Here is a 26952-nt window from a genome sequence, read left to right on the forward strand (position 1 = left end):
ACTCAAAATCCTACAGTTCTGCAAAAAGTATAGGGAGGAAAAATAATGAACCTCTTTAAGCTTCCCTTTGTTAACATGGCACAAAATTGTCTCCCACAGTCGAAATTCTTCTCACAACTTCATTCCCCTCACTCTGTGCTTATTAACACCCACCCTTCCCCTACAATAGCATGCAGAAAAATAAAGCATGTGGGTATTAAATGAGTTAATTTTAGATGAAATAATCTCAGGTGACTGTCCAGAGGCCACGCTAACACACTGCTTCCTAGTGGTGTGAGCCCCTGAAGTCCAGCTCTGATGAGGAACCAGCTGGACTTAAGCAACTCCTGCTCTTTGGGGCAGAGCTGGACAGAGGCTCTTGAGCAGCACAGGCTATTGAGTGCATGTGGCCAGCAAAGGGCAGTGCTGGATCCCATGGACACCACAGGGGCAGCCTCTGTTCTGTGACCCTTGGCACTCAAAATGTCCTCATCAAGCTCCAACTTGGTCTTTGCAAGCTCTCATGTCCCCAGCTCAGTGGGGTAGGGGTGAGTGCTGTCACCCTGCACGTGTGGTGCAGGGCAGGATGCGAGCACTTCCTCCTGTAAAGGTTGCATTTCTGTTGGGAGATTTAGCAAAAGTGATCTTTGTGGCCTTTCTGTGCACAAAGAGGACCTGTAAGAAAGATGGGGACAAACACTTTAGCAAGGTACACTGGACAAGGGGTAATGGTTTAACACTAAGAAAGAGCCAGTTTAGACTAGATATAAAGATGTAATTCTTTACAGTGAGGTTGGAAAAACACTGAAACAGGTGGCCCAGAGAGATGGCAGAACCTTCATTCCTGGAAACATTCAAGGTCAGGTTGGACCCAGCAGCTTGGTCTAGTTGAAGGTGTCTTTACTCATTGCAGAGAAGTTGGATTATATGACCTTTTAAGGTCCCTCCCAAACCAAACTATTCTATGATTCTATGATCTTGTCCAATGTTTACTATTGCCAGGTCCTGGGCATAATAACTAGCAACATTCTGCCTCCCTTTTTCTATGTCTAATTTTATCAATGATCATAATTTCATTTAATCTACCTTTAAACAAGTTTGTTGAAAATGTTTTCACCTGCTGCACATATAGTTGAAAGAAATAACAGCATTACTGCCTCTGCCAAAAGTCAAGAGATATTGAGCCTCCTATGAGTTTGTTTTCATTAAAAAAAAAAAGAAAAGAAAAAAAGAGACAGGTAGGGTAGTTTTAGAGTACTGTGTTTACTTTTGGTGTTACCTCTTCACAGGTTGTGCCATGCTGCATGGTGTGCCTATGTGAGATACAAAAGGCTTTCACAAGGTTGCTCTATAGCTTCCAAAGCTGGATATGAACAATCTGTTTACTCCAAAATTGCAGCCAAAGCCCCAATGCCTGTTGCTAGCTCCAGGAAAACTCACTGCTTACAGAGATTAAGGGATTACCTCTGCTACTTGCAGCAGCTCTCCAGCATTACCACAAGTGGATTAGGAGACACTGATTTGCTAAAGTGTAGTCCCAAATCCAGAACACCCTTCTTGATGATCTTTGGTTGTCACAGAGCTGCAAAGAGTAATCTGTTGGTCTAACTCTTTATTTTTGCTCATTTTCCATGTCTACCTCAGAATGCTACAGTGAAAGTGAACATGACGATCCAGAAATAACAGACACGCCACCTCCACCCTACACTGTCCAGACACCACCTCCTCCTTCGGTAAGTGTTCCAGTTCCTACCTTGTTTCTTGTTGCAAGCAGGTTGAAACAGAGCTCTCCTGAGGTGGTGGACCTCTAGAAATAACCTAAAACATTGTCTGGAAACATCCACACTGAATTCTAGTGAAACCTTCATGCACAGACTGCCCGCCCTGTGGCAGAGCACACAGCTGGCACATCCTGCACCACAGGGAGCTTTGCACTGTAAAAGATCAGCTCCTTACTCTTTATCTTGCTGGAGAAAGGAAGGTGCTGTTCTACCTCATACACAAATCGTGTCTTTTCTTTACAAGATTTTTTAACACACCACTATAAGCTGATTTTTTTCATACTATTCTCTCTCTTTTTTAAAAATCCATCCTGAAGCCTCTCTCTTTTTGTGACCTTGGTAACATATCCAACAGCTTCATATTTATTTATTTGAGTGAGCTGTTTTTAAGACTGCTGAATTTGAAGCTGCTTTTATGGCAGTGAAGAGAAGGGAAAGAGGCCTCTTCACACAGAGATAAAAATCTGTGTTTTTTTTCTTCTACCTCTGAAAAATAGACTATGAAAAAAGAAAATAGGCATTCTTCCAAAATCTATGTAGCATATTGTCCCAGAATATTCCTTCCTGTCTCTCTTCATTTCATAAATTAAAATAAGCAGTATGAACCCTCATGAGTCTAATCAAATCAGCTTGCCTAATTATTATCTACTTCTTGCCCTATTAATCTTGTTTCTATGTCATTGTTTTTCCCAGTGGTCTCATTGCTCTTACATGTAATTTAAGTAGATTTAAAAAAAAAAATTAAAAATTTTTCCATTTAAATTTTTTTTAAGTAATGAAAGAAAAGTTGTTAATTTGCTATGACAGGAAGCTTCACTAGTAGGTTTGGGGTGAGTTTTTCCTTCTCTTTGCGGGCTTTAAAAGAAAAGTTTCATTTGTAATAGAAATCAGCTGTTGCAAGTAGCAGAGGCAATCCCTTAATCTCTGTAACTAGTATTTTTAGTTTTTATATTTTTTTCCATCAAAATTGAAAGTCAAATTTACATAATTCTGTGTTTAGAAATGACAGTTCTGGTTTGGGCTGGCAACAAGGAATCCTGATTCAAGCCTTCCCCTTCACTACCTGAAAGTTAACACTCAGAGGTGTGCAGCAATATACTTGGTACTGAATATTCTCACGGCATCTCATGGAAGGGAAGTGTCTGCTGCCTCACTGCTGTGGTACAAGTTCCTCTATGCCATGCTGAAATGACACACAGTAGCTGGGGCGGGCACAGGAGCAGCGAAGCAGGAGCAAATCCAAAATATACAGATGAGCTAGAGAAGCTTGTGCAATCACAGGCGTTTATAAAAGATGTCACAGACAGGACTGCCTGTCTGGCGGTCTCTAAGTAGCTCACATAAAGCTGGGAGTGCATGTCACACAGACACCCATTTGCCCCCCTCGTTTTCAGTCAGATAAGTCAGTCTTCACTTCCTCTCCTGAAACCTGCAACATTTATCACTAGAACAATCCTCCTGGCGCGCGGGGGTGTGAGGAGTTCGCTGCTGTAGAACCTTACTCTTTATTTATTGCCTGCGTTAGCTGGAAGTTAAGTGTGACTGAGTGGCTATAAATTTCAGAGAAGAGAAGAACTTTGGCAATATGTCTCCCACAGTTATTCAGGGCCATGGGTCAGTTAACAAAGCATCTCGAATTTCATACTTCAGTGGCTTGCCTTTAGGAGGATGGAGATGTGTTTTCCGTCTGCTCACCTCTGAGCGAATGCCTGCGTTTTTCCAGATGATGAGTTTTAAACAGGTGCTGTTTTTAGTTTTCTGTTTTTCTGGTTTCCTGCTGCTTGCTGGTCTGCTGCTGCAGAGGCAACCTCCGGTTGTCTCCTTCCCATATGCTCCTCTTGAGTGCTGGCCTCCACATTTTGGCAGGGAACACGTGGGAGGCAGGCAGTGGTGCAGATGTTGAGGGATCCTGCTTTCTCAAGCTTTTCCTTAAAGGGTATCTTCCCTTAAGCCTTTACCTTTGTCAGCTGATTTCCCTTCTTCTTATCCCTGAAAATCCCTTCCCTTGTGGACAAAGGTTAGTGTCTCCTGAGCAAGTGTCATCTTTTCACCCCAGAACTGCCCGCTGGAATAAACTCCTTTTGCTGTGGGTCTGCCCCAGGCTCAGCCCACTTACATAGTGAATAGGAACAGCTCTGTTTGACTGCAAGTCAGAGTCTGCTAAATACTGTATTTAGTATCCCTTTCACTTCTGGACAAGTGCTGAAAGAAGAAAAACACTGGAATCATTGGGAAAGTGCAGCTTCTACTAAAAACTCAATTCTAGGTTTGAAGCCTGTGATTGTCTCAGGGAGGGCTGGTTAAACACAGCTCTCTGCCTGTTTCTTTGTTGCAGAGTTCTTGAACCAAGCTGTGAAATCTCAAAAATGTGGTGGATTTGGTTCATATTCTGTGGGTGCAGCACTTGGCCTACTTCAGCTTTCTCAAATTGCTACTGGAAGTGACACTTATCTTGTCAACTCAGCTCAATGCCACAGGCATTGACTGAACTTAACTTCTTTTTATTATTTCAAGCAGAAAGGCCTCCAAACTTCTTGACATCAACTCCAAACCAAAAATTATTACTCTGGAAACTAACAAAAACCCAGGTGTAGGCTCTGTTACATTTTAGAGCTGCAAACACTTTGCTGTCCTTCTGGCACACAGTTTGTACTTGCTGTTCTACTCTCTGCTGACTCAAACCATTTTGAAATTTGCAGGAGATAAAAGTAGTGATCGTGAGGTTCCATGCGTTTGCATGGGTTTCGGAATTGTGGAGGAAAAAAGCAAGTGAGGAACAAGTAATTTATAACATCTGTAGGACAAAAGTTAAACTGACCACCTGCATTAATTTGTTCATGTGTGAATGGATATGCAGTTAAAAAAAAATCAGATATGTTGAGACAATAGATTGCAGCAGCAGCAGCCAAAAAAGCTGTTGAAGAGTTTCATGGTCATAATTTTTCTCTAAAAAATATCTAGAGACTCATTAATCTCCAGTGAAATCCTTATGATCTGCTTTTTAGAACATCCCCAAATGGAAATTTATTATCATATGGATGATTTCAAAATTTCCAAAGGAGTCACTCAAATAAGTCAGGTAAACATTTGTCATGCCAAAGAAAAAACAAAACACAACACATATGCAGAGAAAAGGAAACACTTTCTGGCAGTCATATTTATTCTCACTCATATTTTTTAATTAACACACAATGAAAACAAAAATATATTCCCCTCAGTGAGGCACAATCTTCATTTCAATAACTTTTTTTTTTTTAATGGACAAATTCCAGAAAAATGGAGGTGAGATCCAGTATTTTCCTTTTCCATCTTTGAACAATTTAGAGCAAATTAAACCATCTACAATATGTGGGCAAGAGCTGTTACTGTTTGGTAGTTCTGATTTACTTTGTAAACTCTTTAACAATTTGTCTGTGTGATAGGAACTCTTTGGTGAAATGCTTCATATCACCTGTGCTCCCAAGGGCATTTTTAGCACTTGCAGTTTACTACAGCATCTCCTTCTCCTTTGCTTGAGGATGCATATGTGAAGGTTTCTATTTCAGAAACAAAACCACACCTGAAACACAGTGCTGTACTTTTCATAGGGGAATATAAATGTCTGGGTGCTGCAATGTTTGGCACAGTCTTACAGGAATTGTGAAAGGACCAGAGAACATGTCTTATGAGGGATGGCTGAGAGGGCTGGGTTTGTTCAGTCTCAACAAGAGGGGGCTCAGGGGAGACCTCATTGCCCTCAACAATTCCCTGAAAGGAGGGTGTAGCAGGTGGGGGCAGTGCCTACAGTGACAGGACTGGAGGAAGTGGCCTTAAGCTGGGACAAGGCAGATTCAGATTCAATATTAGACAAATTTTTTTCACCATTAGGTTGGTCAGGGATTGGAATAAGTTACCCAGGGAGGTGATGAAGTCATCATCCTTTGGAACCTTCAAGAAGGATCCAAAGCCAGTGCTGGATTATGTGGTTTAGGGGTTGCAGTGGAAGTCTTGTGTACTTGGCTGGACTGGATGATCTTGAGAGTCTCTTCCAACCTTGACAATTCTATGATTCTATGAATGGTTTTGAAAATTTACAAAAACAAATAAGCTGCTATAAACAAATAGTGCTCACAGTTTGGTCTAAGTCCTCCTCATCCTCTGGATTGACTACTTGTTGCATGATGCTATAGTAGAAGCACAGGAAGGTTTTGCTGTTTTTAATATAAGAAGGAAGTAGTATGTATTACAGTATAAAACACTGAATTGTGGAATTTGAAAATCATTATAAAAAATTGTTACTCTTGATTCATTTGAATAAAGTTTTTATCTGGTTTACTGGGTTATAAACAGGTATTCCAGGCATTTACTGTTTTCAGCTTTTCCAGGTTTCCCTAGCAACACCTTCTCAGTAAGTTTCAGTATTATCAATCTAGTTATCATCTATTTTAATACTTACACAGATCTATTCTACATAAATATTGAGGAAAGAAGCTTATCAGAATTGTGGTCCATCAAGTCTGGTATTCTGATGCTGGAATTGATCAGTAGGAGATGGTATGCAGAAAGAGTAAATTTCTGCAGCAGCAAGAAACCTGTCTTCCGTATCATGATGATATCATCACAATTTCTGATATTTCTGCTAAGTCTTCTTGGCCTGGTGAACAATTATCCCTTGAATGGACTAGGAAACACACTTCCTTACTGTACTTCAGTGCTTGGTACCCCTTCTGTCTATCTCTGGTTATTGCATTGATGGAACTGTTGAGTGCTTTGTGTTCAATGGCTAATTTGGAGTTTTTCTTCTTCACTCTTGATTAGACCAATAAAGTGAAGACAAATTAAAGAAAGAAGGTGAGTGTGAGACCTACCACAGAAGGCTACATTCAGAATAATAGTTTTCCTTGGTCTTTGCTTCTAGGCATTGTCAGGTTTATATCTCTTTTGCCTTTGGCTTCCTGGTGGCTTGGTTTCTGAAGTTACTGCTCTGTAGGAGATTGATTGCCACACCACAGGCTTGTTTGGATGAATAAGTAACCAGATTACATCAATTTTTGTATTTCAGCTGCACAACTATACAACATGTAGAACCTAGAAACAGGAGTAATTTGTAAATAACTCTTCTTTTTTCTTCCCCCCTTCCTACCCCTCTTCTCCCCCCCTCCCCCCCGCCCTTTTGTTTCTGGAAAGCAGGATCAGCAAAAGTCATCATTCACCTCAACTCTGTCAAGTGAAGCATCTTGTTCTCTCTCCTCTCCTGAAAGCACTTTCAACTCCCAAGAATCATCATCTTCCTTGACATCCAAAGTGGTTTATTCCGAGAGGCAGTCCTGGCTTGACCTGGTGAACAGCTCTGCCACGGAAGAGTGTGACCAGCCTTTAACGTTCTGTGTACAGATTCACTCTGATGAGCCGCCAGGAGTGGTCTGTGGAGAAGCAGCAGAAAGCCAGGAAGTCCAGCTTTCTGAATCCAATGGTGAATCCCAAACCTCTTACTTGAGTGCAGATACACACTGTCTAACTGTGCCAGATGTAACAGGACAGCAACCACTAGCCAAAGGTAATGAGAGAGATTTTTGTTGCAGAGCCACACAATATAAGAGTTATGGGTTTCCTTAACTTCCTTTCCCCTTCCTTCCTCTATATTCTTCACTGAAGAGTTTTCCAGTGGTACATAATTTATAGCATTTAATTTATTGTACATTTAATATATAACCTAGTGTCTGGTTGGTAGGTAACTTTACAGGTTTTCTCAAATGATATCTATTTGTTATAACCTCTGTATATAAATTTAGCATAGACATAATTTTATTAACAGTCTTTATTTCAATGCAGATATGTTTTATTAGTTAGGATTGAATCAAAATGTTAACAAAGTGTGTCAGAGAATGGACACTGTAACAAAACTGTAATATGTAGGGAACAGTGAACATGGGGTTAAGTCAATCCAATTTTACAAATATGTGCTGTTGCATTTACTCAAAGTACATACTCCCTATTTGCTTCATTAAGCTTCATTGCAATCAAGGGAAAACAGCTGAAATCCTGAATCAGAAAGTCTATTAAGACTGGATTTTGTTTAATCAAATAGGTATCTGCACAGTATCCTCCTACTGAAATGTACTGCTAATTGAAAGGTGGCATGGCTCCAGAATTCGGTCATTGTTACCGTTTGTAATTCTCCTGCGTAGTGAGGAAATACCTCTTGCCTTTTGAGCAAAGCTTCTTCTTTCTGAATTAAAACAGCTCAATCCTAAGAGCTGTTCCTGGCACACAATTATTCTGTGTACAGAGGTAATATATAAGGGAACAACAACATTCCTCTGCCTCATCTCTTCCCATGATTCCAAATCCTTGTAACAATTTGAAGTGAGTACTTTTTTGCTGAAAGAGAAGGGTTGTCTCAGCACAGTGCAGAAGAAGGGTGCAAATAAGAGCTTAGGCTGAAAGTAATGCAGTGGTGGAAAGAAAAAGCACTGGAGTTGTTGGGAACTCAGGGTACTTCTCTGTAGGTGAACTTGACACTGCAAAATGACACTATGAGGCACATTAGTTACCTTGTCAATATCCTTATGTTTTACAAATAGCAACACTTAGAAAGCTGTCACCCCTTTATGTTGTCGTACCTTTTCTGATTTTACACAAAGAAAAGGATATTAAGAAAACTTTTCATCAAAAGTGACAATTAACTCATTGTTATTTATGTCCAATTTATGTTCACCTACCTTATCCATTTTGTAGGCTTCTCTGCTAGAAAATTCTGCAGCAATGAAGAACAGAAAGAGTAAAAATCCAGAGTGAGCATATATGCTGTTTCTATGTATTGGAATAGAGTGCTGTGCTTTGAGTTACTGTGGAATCGAATTCTCCTAATTCTGGGTTTGCAAGTTGTGAAAAGGCTAGGGCTGGCAGAAATGCAGTCCCTAATGAAAATGTCACAAAGACATATTGAATATGTCTTTAAAGAATTTTTTTCTGTAATTTTACCTTCTGGGTTAAATTTGATAAAGTAATGTCTTTGAAAAACATTACTGGGGACATTCAAGTGGATTGCTGGAATGTAGATCATAAATGGCATAGTGGCTTATATCTGTTGACAAAGATTCAGTGTTTGCTCTTCAGAAATCTGAACTTTTGCTTAGAACGTTGTCTGAAATTGTCAGAAATCCTGCAATAATGCGTAGGTTGCTGCTTTCCATTGTAATGTAAGGGTGACAAATACTCTTATGGATGTCATAGAATTAGCACGACACATTCATAATCACTTAAAGTATAGTTTGATAGGCTCAATCATACTAACTAATAAAATGGGATTACAATGTAAATCAAGGCACATTTTAGTACACCCCTGCAGTGTGCAAGATGGTTTAATTTTGATAAGCTTATTCTTATCAATGAATTCTTCTGTTGCTCACTGCTTAGCTGATGAGCAACCCTAATGGCAGAACACAGAGCACTTCCATCCTAATGATCACAGTGGTGATCATTGACAGAATCCCAGAAATAGACAATTTCACCAAGACAGTCACTATGGAAACTGTACAACCTCACCAGGTTGTCTGCATCATAACCCATTGCTGAACAAGTAAAACATACACCATACAGAAAGACAGGTTTGTCTTTCCTTTATCAGTTTGCATATTATGGGCTGGGTGTGGAGAGTGCTGCTGTGTGGTCACTGAAAATATTAAGGAAATATTTTGCAAGGAGATTAAGCTACTTCAATTTAATAATGAGGTAGGAAAAGAAGGATTAATATTAACAATTCAGCTCCTAATGAAAGTCATCAAAAAGGATACAATTCTGTTTCTGTGGCTTATCCCTCAAGAATTTCCCTCTCCAGCTAGTTGGTAAGCATGTGCACAAATACTGTGAGATGAATTCAAGTTGTTGGGTAAAATCTAGCTGCAAATTCTCCTGATTTGCAAAAAAACTGGTAAGAACACCCTTGTTATCTGATGCAAAACAAGAAGGCATACCTCAGTACAGTCAGTATTATTTGTTTTAGAGTGTTTCTGAATAGTGCATATCTGACATGTTTCAGTCTTGAGACTGCATCCAGAAGGAGACAAGTCTGTCTTTTGTCAGCATTTGTCCTGAAAGCACATGTTCCCTGTGTATAAAGATGGCCCTGCTGTCATCAGAACAGTTATGTTCTTTGACAGATTTTGGTCCCAGTCCCCCACAGAACCTACAGACGTGTCTGTGCTCTCTCTTTCTCCTGGTAAGAATTAAAAAAAACCAACCCTGCCACACTCTTTTCTGACCACATTTTTCAAAGTAAAACCACAAGTTGAATTTTTGGTTGTAGCTGATAAGAGTTTTGAGTTGAGGTAAAAATTATCTAGAACTGAAGAGCACTTTTGCTGGACAAAGTCTAGAAATGGAGAAGCCAAGTAAAGTTGGTACCTAGAAGGAAGAAGGAGTAGCTGTGGTTTTGTGGGAAGAGCTTACAATGAAAAAGTACAGAAACAGTGAAGAAACCTTAGTGATGAGTAAAACAATGGAAGAAACATTTTTCAGAAATAAATGGATTTTATTTTGTACCTCATGAGAAAAGCTACAGATTCAACTAAATTATGATGGATTATTTTTTCAACAGAAATTATTTAATGAACTCTGCTAAGAAACTGTGAGTATCTGGTGTAAGGAGCCATAACATGATATTTTTAACAATCTTTCCAATCATTCTCAGTGGTGTTATGAACATTGTGAGCATTAATTCTCTGCACCAGTCACCAGGGAGATGTTACATACCAGAGAGTGATACAAAGAAGGGGAGTTTATCAGTTTTCTCTTTTGAAAGGAGACCAACATTATGCATCCATTTACTTTTTGGGACTATCTAAGACTTTGATGATGCAGCTTGCTACATGCACAGTGACAAAGGATTCTAAGCTGCCTGTGATGCAAAGAAACTGAGAGGTAAACAAGAAGCAGCTGAGAGTACAAACAGCTGTCTGACTACGTGCACTGTATCCAGAGGCTGGCCTTGTCCCCTCCAGGATGGCCAGACACGCTCTCCAGCCAAACTTCATCCTTTGTGTTTTTTCTGACAACTACTGGAAGAAAAAGTATATGACTCTGACGCACCACCACTATGATCAAAACCTCTAACAGCTAAAGGAAGCCACAGGAACTGAGAGGTTATATAAGAAAATAGGAGTGTGTGTTTCTATTTATTTAGGTGTCTGCTACTATAGCAGTAAGATCCTTCTTCCTTGCATTTTCTGAGGGTTTCATGATTATATCAAATTAGTGCATCTTGGCAAGGCATTCTTATTTTACCACTTCTGGTTTATTTTACCTTAGCTCACAGTAGCTGTGGAAGATCTTGAGTGTTGCTGGTATTTTCAAACCTGGACAGCTTTTCAAATACGTCTTGGATTTTATCTAGGTTGGTTTAGTGGGAAGGAGTTGGTTAAATAGGAGCTGGATCCATTCAATTCCTTCTGTTCTCACTACTGACATCCTCTTCCTCTCTGGAGTCTGCCTGTGCCAGTAATAGCCAGAACAGATCCTCTGGTGTGCTCTGGCCCCTTTGTTCCCTCTGCAAAAGTCATAGCAAATAGTTAGATCATGGCTGAGGCTAGCTGAGAAATGTTCCTGTGGTGAGAATAACTGTGTAGAAAAACAACTTGAATAATTATTCTGTTTCTCATCAAAAAAGCTTTAGAAATCACAGTGAAAACTATGATGTTATGGTTTTCTGAACCCTCTGAAAAAGAGATACTTATTTACTTTGTTTCCAGTTCAGTCAGTTTATTAAAATTCTGCCCCTCACTGCTGAGTCCACTATACTGTCAAACAGCATCTAATTGCTTCTGATAACATAGTTTTCCTATTATTTTCTTCCAGTCTTTCCTCCCTTAGTTCTGCATTTTCCAGTGAGGTGTTTGCCTGAGTTATACTCACCTAATTGATTTTTTTTTCTGTATTTTCTATTTCATAATTATGTGGGAAATGTGATTTCCCTGAGGTGACTTCATATTCCCATTGGAAACTATACTACCACTATGGAGAAGGGCTAGGGGGGTGGATAGGTAGGTAAGGGCAAAAATAATTTATGACTTTTTTTCTCTCTACTCTTCCCAGTCTTGGGTGTATGTGTTACAATCAAAAATGTTAGCAGAATCAGAAACAGAGGTGCTGGCAAAGCCACAAGAAGCTCACAAGAGTAGCAAGTAGAGGAGGAAGAAGCAGAGTATTTTTTCCCTGGGATTAATACACAACTGGGGGTCTGTGAGATCTCAGTTACAGAATGGGAGAACAAATATTTACATTTCAGATAAATTTAGTGAGACACGTTCTGTTGGAGGTGTTTTTCCATGCAAAATGCTCCTTCTACCAAACATTCCCAATTCCTATATCTTTACCACTGGGAAACAATCAACTTTATTTTTCACAGTTGCTTTTTGAAAGTTCTAGAAAATTTCACTTACATAGGCCTAAAGAGCATTAAAGTTGAGATTTCAGACAAGCTTCTGTACTGATGCTCCAAGATGAGGAGACTTAGTCTTAATATCTGTCTCCAGCTTGTGGCAAATTGACTGACAGCAGAGTGGAAGCAGAAAATTGAGGAGGTGAAGAATAGGCATGTTGACCCTCTGGGAGTTTGTTCCTGTCTGTGATACCTCCTTTTAGAGGAAATTCCAGATAAATGGCATCAAGCCTCATAATTGTGTTTCAGTTCTCCTAAATCAGAATTTTTCAGTTCTTCCAATACCTCTCCCCCTTTCAGATTTACAGCATTAATCTAGTGCATTCAGTGACAGCTTCAAGCCTGCAAAATGTGGGCTTTTTCTTTCTGACCTTGGCTCAGGGGTACCCAGGTACACTGAAGGTAAAATTCCAGAGAGATAACAGTCTGGCCTCAGTTTATAGAGGTTTGTTGGCAGACATATGCTTCGTCACCAGCAGCACTGTTCTACACAAACACACAATATTAGGATACTCTTTGATCTGTAGTTGAAATCAAAGATGGAGACAAAAGTGCTGTGTAACCCATACTCCACAACCTGTAAGTTCCACTCACCCTTGTTTTCCAGCAGCTTGCTAAAATTCCATTTAGTTGCTTCATTACAACTTCCTTTATCCACCTGATATGAAGAATCTGACATGTTCCTTTCCCTTTGAAATTACCTGACCCTGATTAATCTCTTGGAGGATGAGAAGGGTGGAAGAATAAGAAACAGGAAAGGACTTTCTGGTAGCAGTCTTGAAAGTCTGCAGGAGCTGAGTACACTTTGCTGGGCAAGTGCATCATCTAGGAACCTTCTCCTGGGTTTTTCTGACTTTGGCTTCGTCTTTTCTGTGCTGAGTCTTACTGTGCTCCTTACAGTTTCTCACGAGTGAATGGGAGTTATCAGAATATTTAGCCTGGAAGAAGAGTGTTCTCTGAGGGTGTTTTCTCAGGCTTGCTGCTTTGTAACCCTTTTAGGGCACTGAGGAAGGTCATGAGTTAGCCTCAAAAGATGTCTGGAGCAGGGACCTTTAGTGCCCTGTGGGTTGACTTTATCTAAAAGTTGCTGAACAGGATTGAAGCAACTTTTTTTTTGTTTCCATACATCATCTTTTTTGGATAGCTGATAAAAATCAATTTATTTCTCACAGTATTACTATGCACAGTTGTGGTGGGTGATGTCTACAGCATAGTTGAGCCAGTCCTGTGCAGAAGCTGGCTAATGAAACAAGCAGCTGCTTTATCCCAAGAAAGCAGGCAGGAAACTAGTTATTATGAGCCTCATGGCATGTGCCAACAGCTTTCAGGAAATACTACTGCTGTGTATTATGCCTTACACTTCCATTTTTTTTTCTGTTTCCTGCAGCTTGTTAAATATACAACAGTTCTTCTTTTCCTCCTCCAGCAATGTACCAGTGTTGGAAGTTATATTTATTTTTTGTTAAGTTACAGTAGGCTTTTTATAATCCCACAGTAGTGAAGAATAGGCCAGAAACACAGTGAAGGCAAATATTTGCAGCATATCATAAACCTTTTTCGTAACCTAAATATTTAGAAAGAACAGAGATGTAGGAGGATGCTGTTCTTTATAAAACATGGAAAAGATAAGAAGCAGCCTCCATAGCATGCTGACATATTGCAGAAGTCTTTTTGCAGCAGCATGAGTGAGCAGAAGGACTTGTTCCTTTTGTTCGGAATATATTTGCTGACTGCAGATGATTTAGAAAAGTAAATGTTTACTTTAAGAGAAAAAAGTGCCCAGCCAGTTCAGTGGGAATAGGAAGGACTGCAGTTGAGAAGGACTAACACCAATGCTGCCAGTGATACACTTGGTTAAATGTTATCCAAAGTGGATCTTGAGGAATTCATTAGCACCCTGAAAACAGCAATAGCTGTAAGACTTTCCTTTAGAGCTCACTGAAGCCTTGGGGGCTGAAGGACAAGAAGTGAGTTGCACAGTCTGTTGCTAAAATTTGCCTTCTGCTAAAACACCCCTACATATGCCCAGCATATTTTTAGTTTCAGTCTGTTCATTTTTAAGTTGTTTTATTCTGAGAAATGCCTTTGCTTCAATTTTCATCTTATTTTATGCTATTCTCAGCTGTTTACTCACTCTTCCTTTGACGGACTCTCTGCCTTGGAAATGGTCCTGCAGCTTGGGAGCCATCAGAATAATTAAGGTGGAGATAATCAAGGCTTTGTTGTGAGGCCTTCCTTACAAGCAAATTCTCTGCTGCCGTCTGTGAAACTCAGGGGCAAGACACTGGATGCCCCAAGGGTTCTTGCTTTAATCTGTTTTCTAGGGACCTTCTCTTGGGGCCCCTGAAATCTTTTTATGTTTCTTTTAATTGCTATTTTTTTTTTAAACTTTGTTTTCAATAATTACCAAAAACCTGGTGATGAATCAGTAGACCAAAGAGAATTTGCCCTGTGAGGTAGAAGCATACCTGTGAGGTAGAAGCATAATTCACTGTGTGCAGCATGCAGGAATGGGTGAATGGGTGTAGATGTGATCAGAGTTGTTTCATTCAAACACAGAGCTACTGACAGTTGTTTGAGGTCTGTGATATGTTCAGAGCATTAAAGCAGCACTCTATGCATGGAGATAAAGGCTCACATCTGTTTGGATCATAACCTGATTCTTAACAACATTGTGAGTTTGGAAGTACGTCTTTCTCTTAGGCATTATTAGCCTATAAATTACCCTAACTGCCCTTAGTTTTAGCTCTAATACCATTATTTTTTGAGTTGGTTGAGAGTCTTCCTGATGGCTAAACATACCTTTTCTGTTATCTGCTGTCACATTCATGTTCTCATACCCAGTTTATTCTTTTCTTTGCAGACCAGGAAAAATGTGATGATGATGATGAGATGGAGAGGCTTTACAAGTCATTGGAGCAAGCAAGCCTGTCTCCCATTGGGGATCGTCGACTGTCAACCAAGAAGGAGCTTCGGAAGTCATTTATCAAGCGCAGCAAAAACCCCTCCATTAATGAGAAACTCCACAAAATTCGAATGCTGAACAGCACATTAAAGGTGAGTTTGCAGATCTTGCCAAGGGAAAAGAAAGAAAAAAGCAGTTTGGCTGAAAAAGAAACAGTATAGACTTCAGCCAAACTCTAATTACATATTTACTGAAAACCCCAAGGAATTTTTTAAGTTTTTTAGTTTATTTTTTTTCTGCTTCATTGTGAATACTGATCTGCATTATGTTGTTCAGTTTGAACTGGAAGCTGAGGCTATGGCTCAGGAGGGACTCTTCTTGCAGAAGTTCCAGCCCATTTGGAAAATTTAATAAAGAAAACTCTTAGTTAACTGGAAAACTTGCAAGCTCAGCTAAATGCAATAAACAGGGGAGCCTTAAAAAAGGAAGAGCAGACAAAGTACATTGATGATAAAGGACATGAAAATGACCCCGAGCCAAAAAAAGTTTTCCTTATGTGATTATCAGAGAATGTACAGGATGTGCCAAAGCTATTGTAAAGACCTCCTGTAACTAAAATATTTTTAATAACAAAAGCATCCTGCTTTTATGTTGGAAATATATCACGAACTGGAGGGGTGCAGGGGTTCAGGAGATGTTCCATGAAAGAGACGGTAAATCTGTGTGGAATATGGGAATTTACAAAGTGGTTCACTTGCCAGCATCAAGTGTCATGGGATTTCAAAGCCTGCTTCTGAATGGTACTGAGGGAAACAAAAAGCTTAACCATAGCATTTAAATTGTAAGGAGGAGAAAGAATGAATGCAGACTTGGGGCTTCACTTGTTTCTTCTCGTATGCATTAGAAGCAGGAATTGAGTATCTCGTTTCAAATGGATGTATTTGGTTCAGGCACTGTAAGCTGGAGAAATGCATGCAAAATGGTTGGACTTGATGATCTTAGAGGTCTCTTCCAACCTTAGCAGTTTTATGATTCTAAAAACTTATCCTGTCAGCACAATCATTGGTTTGATTTTTAGTTGCAATGGGAGTTTTGGGTTTGGTACCTCAGTCTGTATTGAAAATCCTGAAAAATACAATTGTAAAGGGAATTGGGAAGAGAGGCAATCTTCTTGGCTCCACATGAGACCTGGCGAAGTCTCTTCTTAGTACCAAAGAGTTTTCAGTGATGTGGCAGTGACTACAGAAATACTCATTTGCGTCATCAATAAAGTGAGCTCCCCACACAGCAGAAAGTTAGTTTAAAAAGTATGCCTGTTTTATAGGATAGAAAACTATGTACAGAAACATTCTGCAAGGATTTCCCTGACAGGAGCCTCACTAATAAATCTAAGAACCAGGTAGTGCAAAATGGAGTTGTGCTTTGTGAGGCAGTCACTTTCATTAGTATGGGGTTGAATGGAAACCTTAATGTCAGACACAAGCAAGGTGGTGCATTGATGGTAACAGTGAATTGATTTAGCATGGGAGTACTATAAGAGTTGCAGTTAACTTAGGCTTGTCTAACTCTTTTATTAATATGGAAAAATTAGTTTTGGAGTGTTCATCTCTTTGGAGTTTTTTTTGGTGGTTTTTTTTTTTCTTTCTTCAAACTAAGAAACTGGAGCATTGACAAGACAAATGAAAAAGCACAGGCACTTCTTCATAATCACAGTTCTGTACACAGCAGTATTTAAGTTGGCCTGTCTGAAAGTCAAATCCCTGCAGTAGGAAAGTGCCATATTCTTTACATCAGTGGAATTATGAGCTTTTAAAGTCAATTTTCTGAATGTATAATATAAGACATAAGATAATTGGAACTTGTATACTGAAAATTTAAAAATCAGGAGTTTTTTGCTTCTGATCCATATCTACTCTGCTTTAATTAAAACCCTATTAGTTTGAGAAGTGATTTATGCAAGTCTCAATGCAATTTTAATTTTAGACTTTTGACTCCACATATTTAACAACAGATTAATGTTGCTGCCACAATTTATCATTAACAAAACATGCTTTGAATACTTTAGAAGAGAGGGAAGCTATGTGTAAGTGCATCACAGTTTTAGTGAATGTAGGAAATAGTTTTAGTGCTACAGGAGAAATTCCATGGCATGACTTTTTGCTGCCAAGTTTGTCCAATAGAAATACTCCTTTCCCTTCCGTCTCCTTATCTCCTCTCTTCCTCTCTTAAGCTAACTGCACATATCCCTGCATTTAAGTCTCCTTAAAAGGGCTGGCACTGTGTCTTGAGGGTAGGATGTGTGTAAAATATAGTTGAACAAGATTTTGGGTTTAAAAAGCAGATAAAGAATCACAGAGACTGGAGCAGTTGAAGCTTCATTAGAGTCTAAGTGGGATATGGGTGTATAAACAGCTGATTGCTGCTATCAGAAGGTGAAAGGAATGTGTGGGAGTACTTTCAGGGTGTTTTCAAGGCAGTCACCAGCACAGGGTGTCCTTGGGTGTGATGAATGGGTGGCAGCAGGAGAAGATGGCTACAACTATTCCATCACTTTCACACAGACTGGAAGGAGGCAGCCTGGAAAAAGTAGTCAAGTTTTGTTAGTGCAGCATGGTGCTTCCTTAAGAAATTAACCCTGCTCACTGGGGCTTCTCTATGCTGGGGTCCATTGCATGGAGAGACAATATGGGCTGGAAAAGCAAAGTGGTTCGTTATGCCACAACATGTGAGGACATCAAAGAATATCAGGGTATGAAAGGAGGGTGTAATGAACAGGCTATTTTCAGTGGTCTTCAGTGACCAGGACCAGAAGTGATGGGTTCAAACTGAAACACAGAAGGTGAGCAAGCATAGGTTTTCCAGGGAAGCTGTTGAGTCTCTATTCTTGGAGATATTCAAGAGTCATCTGCACACAGTCCTAGGCTGTTTGCAGTAGGTGACTCTGCCTGAGGAAGGGTTTTGTATCAAAAGACTTCCAGATGTCCCTGCAAAGCTCAACCATTCTGTAGTTCTGTGACATACAGAGACTCAGTGTCCCTGCATCCGTCACTGCTCACATCTTACAAGTGAACCAGGATGCCTGTAACAAATGGTCTGAGCTGCTCTTGCCTAAAAGTAGATACTTGATTTATTAGCAGTAGCTGGTGGTAGTGGCAGCCACATGTACTGTAGCCACTCTACTGCCAGTGCACAAATTATATCCAAAATTATGTTCAGTCCAGCTTCCAGAGAAGAGACATTTATTACATGGAATAAGTGTTTTTTTTTTTGAGAAAGTTAGAACTGAAATAATTACAGAATATTACAGAAATAAATGTTGTTGTGTCTAGCTTCATGCAAGTACTGTCTTGTTGAGAGACAGCATAATAATGTGCAAATTCCACATTCTCTCATCAAGTTTTGTTAAGAAGCCTATTAAAAAATCTAGATGAAATCATGACTTACCTTTAACTGGGAAGATTTTGATGACCTATAGCCCAAAAAATGGGAACAAGCTGCCAGGAGGATGGGTAATTGGATATCTCCTTGTGACATGACTCTATTTTTCTCAGACTTTTTGTTAGGGACAATTGTATCAACATTTTCAGTGGAAATAACCCCTTGTTCTCTTCCTAGTGTAAGGAGCATGACCTGGCCACAATTAACCAGTTGCTAGAGGACCCAAAGTTGACAGCAGTGAAGTACAGAGAGTGGAGGAGCACAAACATCATGCTGGTCCAAGATATTTATCAGCAGCAGGAGGTCCAGGACACATCCACCGAGAACAGTGAGGAGCAAGAGATGACTCCACAGCCAATCACTGAAAGTGCTATTTGATCAGTGGCACATGGCAAGGTTTTTCTCCACGGGTCTTCATGTACAAGCAATTTATGCTGCTCTATCTTGAGGCTTGTTTTTTGCAAGTGTGCTTCGAAAGGAAAACAACCCATTCTCCAAAGTTTTGAATGCTCTTGCAGAACTTACTTAATGTCAAAAGGGCAAGTTTCCCAAACCTGCCCAAGTTCCCCGAAAAAGCATGCCTGAACGTGGCCTGCCTATGTAAGAAGAGTATTTAACAAAGCAGCAAAGAATGGTTTTTCAGTTTTTGGAGAAGAAAATTATAAGTGTCCAGCTCCTGGAGGACACAGAACTATGTAATATGTCCTGTATAAATATGAGATCCTTGGGATTGTTTTAAGCATACAACTTACCTTGAAATGAAGCTAAACTACAGGATGTAGTCTACTCTACCTTTTTACCCTCTAAGTTAACCCGATGTATACATTTTCATCTCTGTACCCATTTACTTTCACCACTCTACCAGTTTAAACTGGGTCAAATGGAAGAGTAATAATGCATGAGTTGATACTGTAGACAGCTGCCAGGCACCCAGTTTGAGCTCTGCCTGATGTTTTATGAGTTTCAAATTTATATACAGTCCAGACCAAGAAGGTACTGTCTTTCTACATGAAGAAGAGGTCTCTCAGTTTTTGCTAACATGTAATTTACTCTTCAGTGAGACAAGTTTCAACTTTTCTTATAGACTTGGCAGAATTCCTTGGAAGATTATGTTCTTCTTTCTTATTGTTGACAGATGGGAGTATATAAGGTACAAGTTCATCCCAGAGTCCAACTTAAGGAAGGTGATCATATTCACAAGGCAAAAGCTAAACAACTAAACTCCTAATGTGGACTTGGAAGTGTAAAACAAAGCTGCAAATATTTTTGTAAATATATGTGATTTTATGGCTTATATGAATGTGACTATGTACTGTATAGATGTTTTATTTATATATTTATATATGCTGAATTTCCTAATATAAATAGGCACATGTGGACCAAACCCACTCAGCTGTGAGTGCTTACAGGTTGACTTGAAATGCCTCTTTATTTTGTGTTCCATTGTAGATCACAGTAATGGCTCTGCAGGTGAAACTACCCTGAGGCATCTGCTGTGACTCTTCTGCTTTTCTAGCTTTGAGTTTTAGATGAAGAAAATCTGTACAACTTAGGGCCTGAAAAAAGATTTCTAGAAAGTTTCAAGATTTCCCTTTCAGGAAAAAAAATAAGATGTTTTGCTGCAGGATCATGATTTTTTGGCTTCATTGCTCTCAGTACAAGGTTTTGGGGTTTTGTCTTCCCCTTTTCTGCAGTATAAGGAACTTTTCAGAGAGCCCAATTTTGAAAAGCAAGAATTAGTTCACCATTCCCAAATTAATGCCACTACATGAACTGTGAAAATCTGCACTTCTGTTGCTATTTCATTAAGATATTCTTTGTCATTAGTTTTCAATGCAGTTTATCTTTTAAAGCAAAATACACTGTAGGGATGCAGCCATATTCATCTGTCTTTATACATTTTATGTTTTATCATAGCTTGATTGAGAAAACAAAAGATAATGATGTTAGTGGGAGCATATGAAATTTTTTCCACCAGTGTAGTAATTAGTTTGACTGTTGACGTTGTGTTTTTAATACCCAGCAGCTTTTATTTTAAATTAGAGGCAAGGAAATAGATGAAAAATGACTAAATGGGGAATCAGACACAAAACTCTGGTTGGTTAAAAAGCCATTCTTTTCAGGAAATCATCATATGAGCAGTGATTTCCTCACTTCACTAATTATAACTAGAAGTTAAGCAAGCTTAATACCTGGTGCAATTTGGAGTAATTGCATCTTAAAAATGGAGCCAAATTTTAGGTTGCTTTTTTTGTTCTTATTTTTGGGTTTTTGGTTTTGGGTTTTTTTTTGGGTTTTTTTTGGTTTTTTTCATAATTCTTCCACCATTCCCATTGAAATGCTGTGATTTAATTTCTGAGAGCACCCTGAAAATCAGGAATGTAAGGATTAACCTGCTCAGCCCATTTCATTTTTAACTACCTGGTGCTAAGTAACTGATAAATATTTGAGGTCAAATTACATGTACATTTTCTATCACACATGCAAGTTTCTCATGAAACAAAGCATGTAAACACCATTTTCCTTCAAAAGCATCTTCACTTAGATGTTGAAAAGAAGAACATGCTTAAGTGGCCTGTTGAGCTGGGCCAGACAAGTCAGTGCCTTTCAGTTCTGGGCAAAGTCTGAGCCAACTCCATTTACTGAAGTAGATTTGCAGTATACAAAGAAAAGCCTATGTGGCCTGTACATGCTGTGCTGGCTCTTTTAACACTCACACACTTGTATAAGCATACACAAAACAGCTTTCCCAATTCTAGGGACAAAGAGATGGCCTTAGACTGCCCAAACTCTGCTATAGGTTCTGACAGATAACATAGCCAAAAATTGCTTTTGAATTACTCTCCTTCAGATGGTCAATAGATACTTATTGTTGAACTATTGAGGTTTTGGACACCTGCTGAGACTGACCTCTACTTCCTCTTAGAAAAGAACAAAATATTCATGAATGGGGTTACTTCAATCCCAGTTATAATTTTAACAAATTTCTTTGTTCAGGAAAACAAAAGTATGGGTTTTATGCAAATCCTGTGCAGGAAGTCTAACTCCACTCTCCTCAGCTACTATTTAGACTCAAAATAATGGAAAGCGTGGAAAATGCGAAGTGAAAATTGCAGTGAAACAGGATTAATTTTCTGGCATTGCTAATTACTGTGACAGTTTTGCCTGGGTTTATCACAGGGGGCTGCCCAGCAGCGTGAAAGCCATAATCAGAGACAGAATTACGCACAAGCTGACAGCTACAGCGGGGAGCCACCTCAACAGGAGAAATTTGGACAAATCTGCGCTCTGCTCAGTGATGCTTGGAGTAACTGGTATCTCTTGGTCTGGATTTGGAAGACCTGCACTATTGACTCATAGCACAGGGAGCTGTGCATTCCTAGTGTGTGAATATCAAGAAGTCTTTAACCATCTGCCTCAAGGGACATGTTTTATATACTTTTTTGGGAGAAAGTATGTGTGTGTGGATATGTGCACATGCACAATTTTTCCTATGTCAGTAAAGCCGGTTGGTGCAGCAAGTCCAGCAATGGAGATTTTGGAATTTCTGGTAACAATATCTAATTTTAACTGTTTCAGCAGCTTTTCTGGAAATCAAGTCTCTCTGTTCTGGTGATGTACAACTCATGAGATACCAAAATGAGGTGGCATCACATTTCCTTTCCTATGATGGAAGAGATCATGTGGGGATTGTGAATCATTTTTACATGGAGCTCTGATGATTCAGTCAGTACTAGGGTTTCACCTTGTCATGGTTTCTAAGTGCAGCTGGAGATGAAACACCATGCAGCTGCTTCCCCCTCTCTTTTCCTTCCCCATCCCTGTGTGATGGGGAGCAGAATTTAAGTAAAACTTGTATGCTGAGACAAGAACAGTTTCATAATTTAAAATAAAGTAAAATACAGCAACAATGGTAAATGATAATGATAATGACAATAAAAAGGAAAGAAACCCAAACAAGTGATGTACAATGCATTTGCTCACCACACACTGACCTGCCAGACCCCACTTCCCAAACCCAGATCAGGTCCCCCTTCCAGGTAGCTCCCCCTGGTTTTGGATATTTCATATTCCTGTGTTATTGGATATTTCATATTCCTGTGGTATGGAATATCCCTTTGGTCAGTTTGAGTCACCTGTCCCAGCTATGCTCCCTGCCAGTTTGGTTTTGTGTGTATTTCCTCACTGGCAGGGAACAAGACAAAGAAAAATATCCTTTATTTAGGATAAACACGGCTTAGCAAAAAACCAAAACACCAGTGTGTTATCAGTACCATTCTCATTCTGAATCCAAAACACAGCACTGTAACAGCTACTGAAGAATAAATTAAATATACCCTAACTGATACAAGGAATAAACAGGAATAAATAATGTGCTGCTTCTCTTTTTTTTTCCAAATAATTTGAATTTTGGAGGAAACCAAAATATATTCAACATAGTGAGAGAAAAGGCAAGTTTGGGACAGTCAAGGAGGGAGGGGAAGAACAAAAATGGTATTTTATTTAAAACTCTGTGGAAATTCAGAATTTAAAATTATTTCTAACTTGGAAAAATTGTGGGTGTGTTACATCTATTGTGTAAGCCTGTAAGCTTACATGACTATTACAGATTTAATATGGAAACCTGTATTTTTAAACGTTTCAAGTAGCAAAGGAGCCCATGTAAGCACACTTCTATGAGAGAAACTCCATGTAGTGTGATTGGGTTTTGGGCTTTGAGCTTTATTTTACTCCTTTGCTTGTTTAGTCATACAAAAGGAACTAATTGTAACCAGCTATAACCAAGAGAGGGCCCGAGTTTACTTCATTTATATGAGACACGTCTTTCTTCTAACAGGAAGCCAAAGTGGTTTTCTTACAGTAGTAGAGCCAAAGTGGAATTTCCTGTTTTGTGTGGGGCATTTCAAAGCAGCAGACATTTTAAGATGTCACTGAGTGTTTCCTTGATGCTCAGAGATTCATCCCATTTTGGTTTGCTTCAAGCTGCAACATTATTGGATTTTTTAAAAATGGCCTTCATTATAAATTGAAACAAAATTTGAGGTGAAAAAAAGAAAATAGAAGAAACTCAGAGCTAAGATCATGCTGAAATTCATATCTCTGCATAGGGTAGTAGGAGCCGAGCTTGCCAAAAGCTAAGCATTTCAACATTGAAAAAAAATTGTAAGGTGTTGAAAGCAGTACTACATTCCTTGAAATTTGCTATGAGAAAAGTTCCAAGACCTGTCTGCTCTGGAAAAATGAATATTTTCCTAATTTATTTCCTCTTGATAAAAATCCAAAGGGAGTGGTTTATAAGGTGTTGCAGGATGAAATATGCACGTTCACTGATAGCTCAACAACCTTGATCTATGATCTGGAAATGGTTGACTTTAGATGACTCAGCCTGTAACAGAGAAAATCCATTTCTCTGGGAAAGCACTGTAGCTACCAGTGTCTGAAGCTTATGTTCCCCATCTGATCCATATGAGGTCCATTTTGAAGATGCAGGTGAATACTATTCTGTAAGGCAAGTAGCTTGTGTCATCATACCATAGCTTAGGAACCACTCCCTGTGTCCTAGGTCCTGTGTCCTAGGTCCTGTGTCCTAGGTCCTTAGGACCTGCCCAGATTATTCTGACTCTTGAAGTTGCTTATGGCAGTTTTATCTTTTCCCAACTAAAAATATAAAGAGGATATGAAAACACATCTCTCAGTCCCACATGAAGAAAAATTAGCACTGGTCTAGCAGAGGTTAATGTGAGTCACCTTCCTTATGAGTGTTTAGCAAAATAACTCACCTGGTGAAAAGCCATTTGTGCATACAAATAGCAGTGCCCTTGTGCTGAGCTTTCAGGGCTGAGGTCTGGCCCGAAGGAAGAATGGGTGTGTCTATCCCGCTGTGCTCTGTGCAGAGAGGAAAAGCCATGCACAGAGGAATATTTGCAAGGACTTCTATCAGGCAGCGGCAGGGCTTGCAGCACCACAAAAGTACATGGAATCCAAATTCAGTACTTTATCTACTGAGTCTTTTTTCTTTTTTTTCTTCACTGGTTTAAAGCTCACAGCACAATGTTGGCACTCAGCGCTGCCTTTTTATTGCTTGTTGCCTACACGTGTGAATTGATTTTCATGGAATGATACACACATCTTGCAGAACGAGAGCCTTGTGTTTGCACTTGTCAATTAAACACTGAAATGAGAGAATATTTTGCTCAGCCTTTTTTTTTCCTTTTTATTTTCACTGCAGATTTTTTGGTTTGCTGCTATAAAATAAAATAAAATTATTTTTTTGCTGGTGCTTTATGCAAGCAATTTCCGTGTGGGACTAATATCATTATTAAGTTGTATAATCTGGAACCAGGAAGAGTCAATGAATGGTTTGACTGAGGAATGCCCCCTTAAACTGCTTTTAAATTAGTTAACTCTATTTAATTGGTTATTGGAGGCACCCTTTAGGAAGATTAATCTCTTCTGACAGGTATTGAACATGACTAGATTTTTTTAAGCTCACAGAGCAGCCTGTTTCAATTAAAAGAAGATAGGTATTTTTGTTGAATGGGTTTCAGGTTGGATATCTGGTTGGATAGGCCATCCAGCCAGCAGTATGGTGAAGGTGTGATTCCTAGGAAATGAGCTTGTCCTAAGGAAAAAAGAATGAAAAAAGAATGAAAAAAGAATGTTCCTGTCTCTGTCCCCTCTACTCCCCCAACCTCCTACATGTTCCCACTGCTTGCCTTGGGCTAATCAGCTCATCATTTGGCACCTCTGTCTGCTCAGCCAAGTCAGGCAGCAGGGAACAAGCTGGATACTCATCTACAGGGATGATAACTAAAGTTGCCTTATGGAGAGGTTCAGTGCCTGACAGAACCCTCAGAAGGGATGCAGCTGGATTCTGCAGGCAGAAGCAGAAGGAGGGAGAACTGTGTAAGTGGGAGGGAAGAGGGGGACTTTTTCCTTCCAGAAGTAGAGCATTAGCTTGGCTCAGATTCCCATAAAGTTATACCTTTGCTTCCACCAAGCAATGATTTCTATTTTTTCTCCCTGCTAGACAGGGAGTTGTGAAGACAACCTGAGGAAACAGTTTTCATGTGATCTCAGCCTGTGCTCCTGCTTTCAGTGCCTAATGCACGGCCAAACATTTGGTTTCTGGGCCTGAAAACAAAACTGTTCAAAAAATCATCCAATGATATCTTTCTTCAGGATCCTTCCTGGCATGCTCGCTGTGGGAATGCTGACAGGAAAGGCAGTGGGGCACCATATGTCTACCCTTATGCCTGCTCTAACACCTCACTGGCTTGGGCTGCCTCTTGTTTGGCTCTTGCTTTTGCTTTACACCCTCTTGTGGCGGTACAAAACACAAGCTGTTCCAACGTTTGATAAAGGTATCATTGAGTTGCTCATTATGATTTGAACATTTGGCTTTTGTCTGGTTAGAAAAAACCTGTTGGGCTTTATTGAGTTTGCTTCCTGCATGCTTGGGATGAGCGTGATCACAGGCAACACAGAGGGGAAAGGCTCCATCCCTGGCATCTGACCCTATTTCATCAGTGCTTATTTTGGAATGGCTCAGTCATCATTCTTATTATTATTGTGGCTTTTTCTTATTGCTGGAAGAAAGTGCCTACTGTCAGTGAGGAAGTTCCTGTATTATCTTCCTGTTCACAAGAAATATCCTCGTTGTGACTAGGGGATGTTTCAAATTGCTTATCAGAGGCCTTGGTACAATCAGTACATGGGGTACAGCGTACAGTGACAAACTGCTTCGTTATTTTGATGGGCAAACTGTATCTTTCCCCTTTCCACTTCTTGGCAAAGTGCTTTCAGTCTGTACTGCCGGTGGGAAAACAGAGCTTCTGCATGTTCCTGAAGGAGAAAAGTGATCCCTCAGCACAGCCTGCTGGCTGCTGGCAGCACGACAAGCAAGGGGGGAAAATCAGGTTTGGATGTAAGAGGGGAAACAAAAATAAGACGGTTTGCTGCAGGATCATGATTTTTTTTTTGGTTTTTTTATTCTTTTTTTTTTTGGCTTCATTATTCTCAGTACAAGGTTTTTACCTTCCCCTCTTCTTCACGTGTCCAAGTTGGTTATGGTCTTATCCCACATTTGAGGGAATTTTTCAGAGAGGTGATGGTATTTATTTCAGGTGTGAAAATGGAGATGCTGCCTAGGACTATGACTCTCTCCAGACCTGAAACAGAAGCAGTAAAATGCAACAGAAGTCAGAAGATAAAGATTCTCTGTGAGGAAGAGCAAGTGAACACATGAGCAGAAAAGGCAGATATAAAGAAAAAACAGCTGGTAAATTAGGGATTATGGGAAAGAGGTATAAATTATTGTCTGATGGAAAATGGGTAGCACAAGATTAGCCAATGAGTGGAACATCCCAACTGGCCATACAATGGATGGGGATGATTTTTAGTATCTGGTTATTTAATATCCATGTATCTCA

The 26952-nt window shown here is 39.6% G+C and overlaps 1 protein-coding gene across 4 annotated transcripts in view; it reads left to right on the top strand.

The window, feature by feature from the left end:
- IPCEF1 (interaction protein for cytohesin exchange factors 1) overlaps positions 1 to 22892 on the top strand; it is an 82895-nt gene extending 60003 nt beyond the window's left edge. For all 4 annotated transcript variants that reach the window (XM_015621410.3, XM_015621409.3, XM_015621412.3 and 1 more), the window contains 4 exons: positions 1624 to 1712; positions 6930 to 7296; positions 15041 to 15234; positions 18698 to 22892. In XM_015621410.3, coding sequence (XP_015476896.1) covers positions 1624 to 1712; positions 6930 to 7296; positions 15041 to 15234; positions 18698 to 18898 — 851 coding nt within the window. In that variant the 3' untranslated portion in view covers positions 18899 to 22892. The remainder of the gene's footprint in view (positions 1 to 1623; positions 1713 to 6929; positions 7297 to 15040; positions 15235 to 18697) is intronic.
- Positions 22893 to 26952: the final 4060 nt, after the last annotated feature.

This window comes from Parus major, chromosome 3, assembly GCF_001522545.3.
Source record: "Parus major isolate Abel chromosome 3, Parus_major1.1, whole genome shotgun sequence".
NCBI classification, from domain to species: Eukaryota; Metazoa; Chordata; class Aves; order Passeriformes; family Paridae; genus Parus; species Parus major.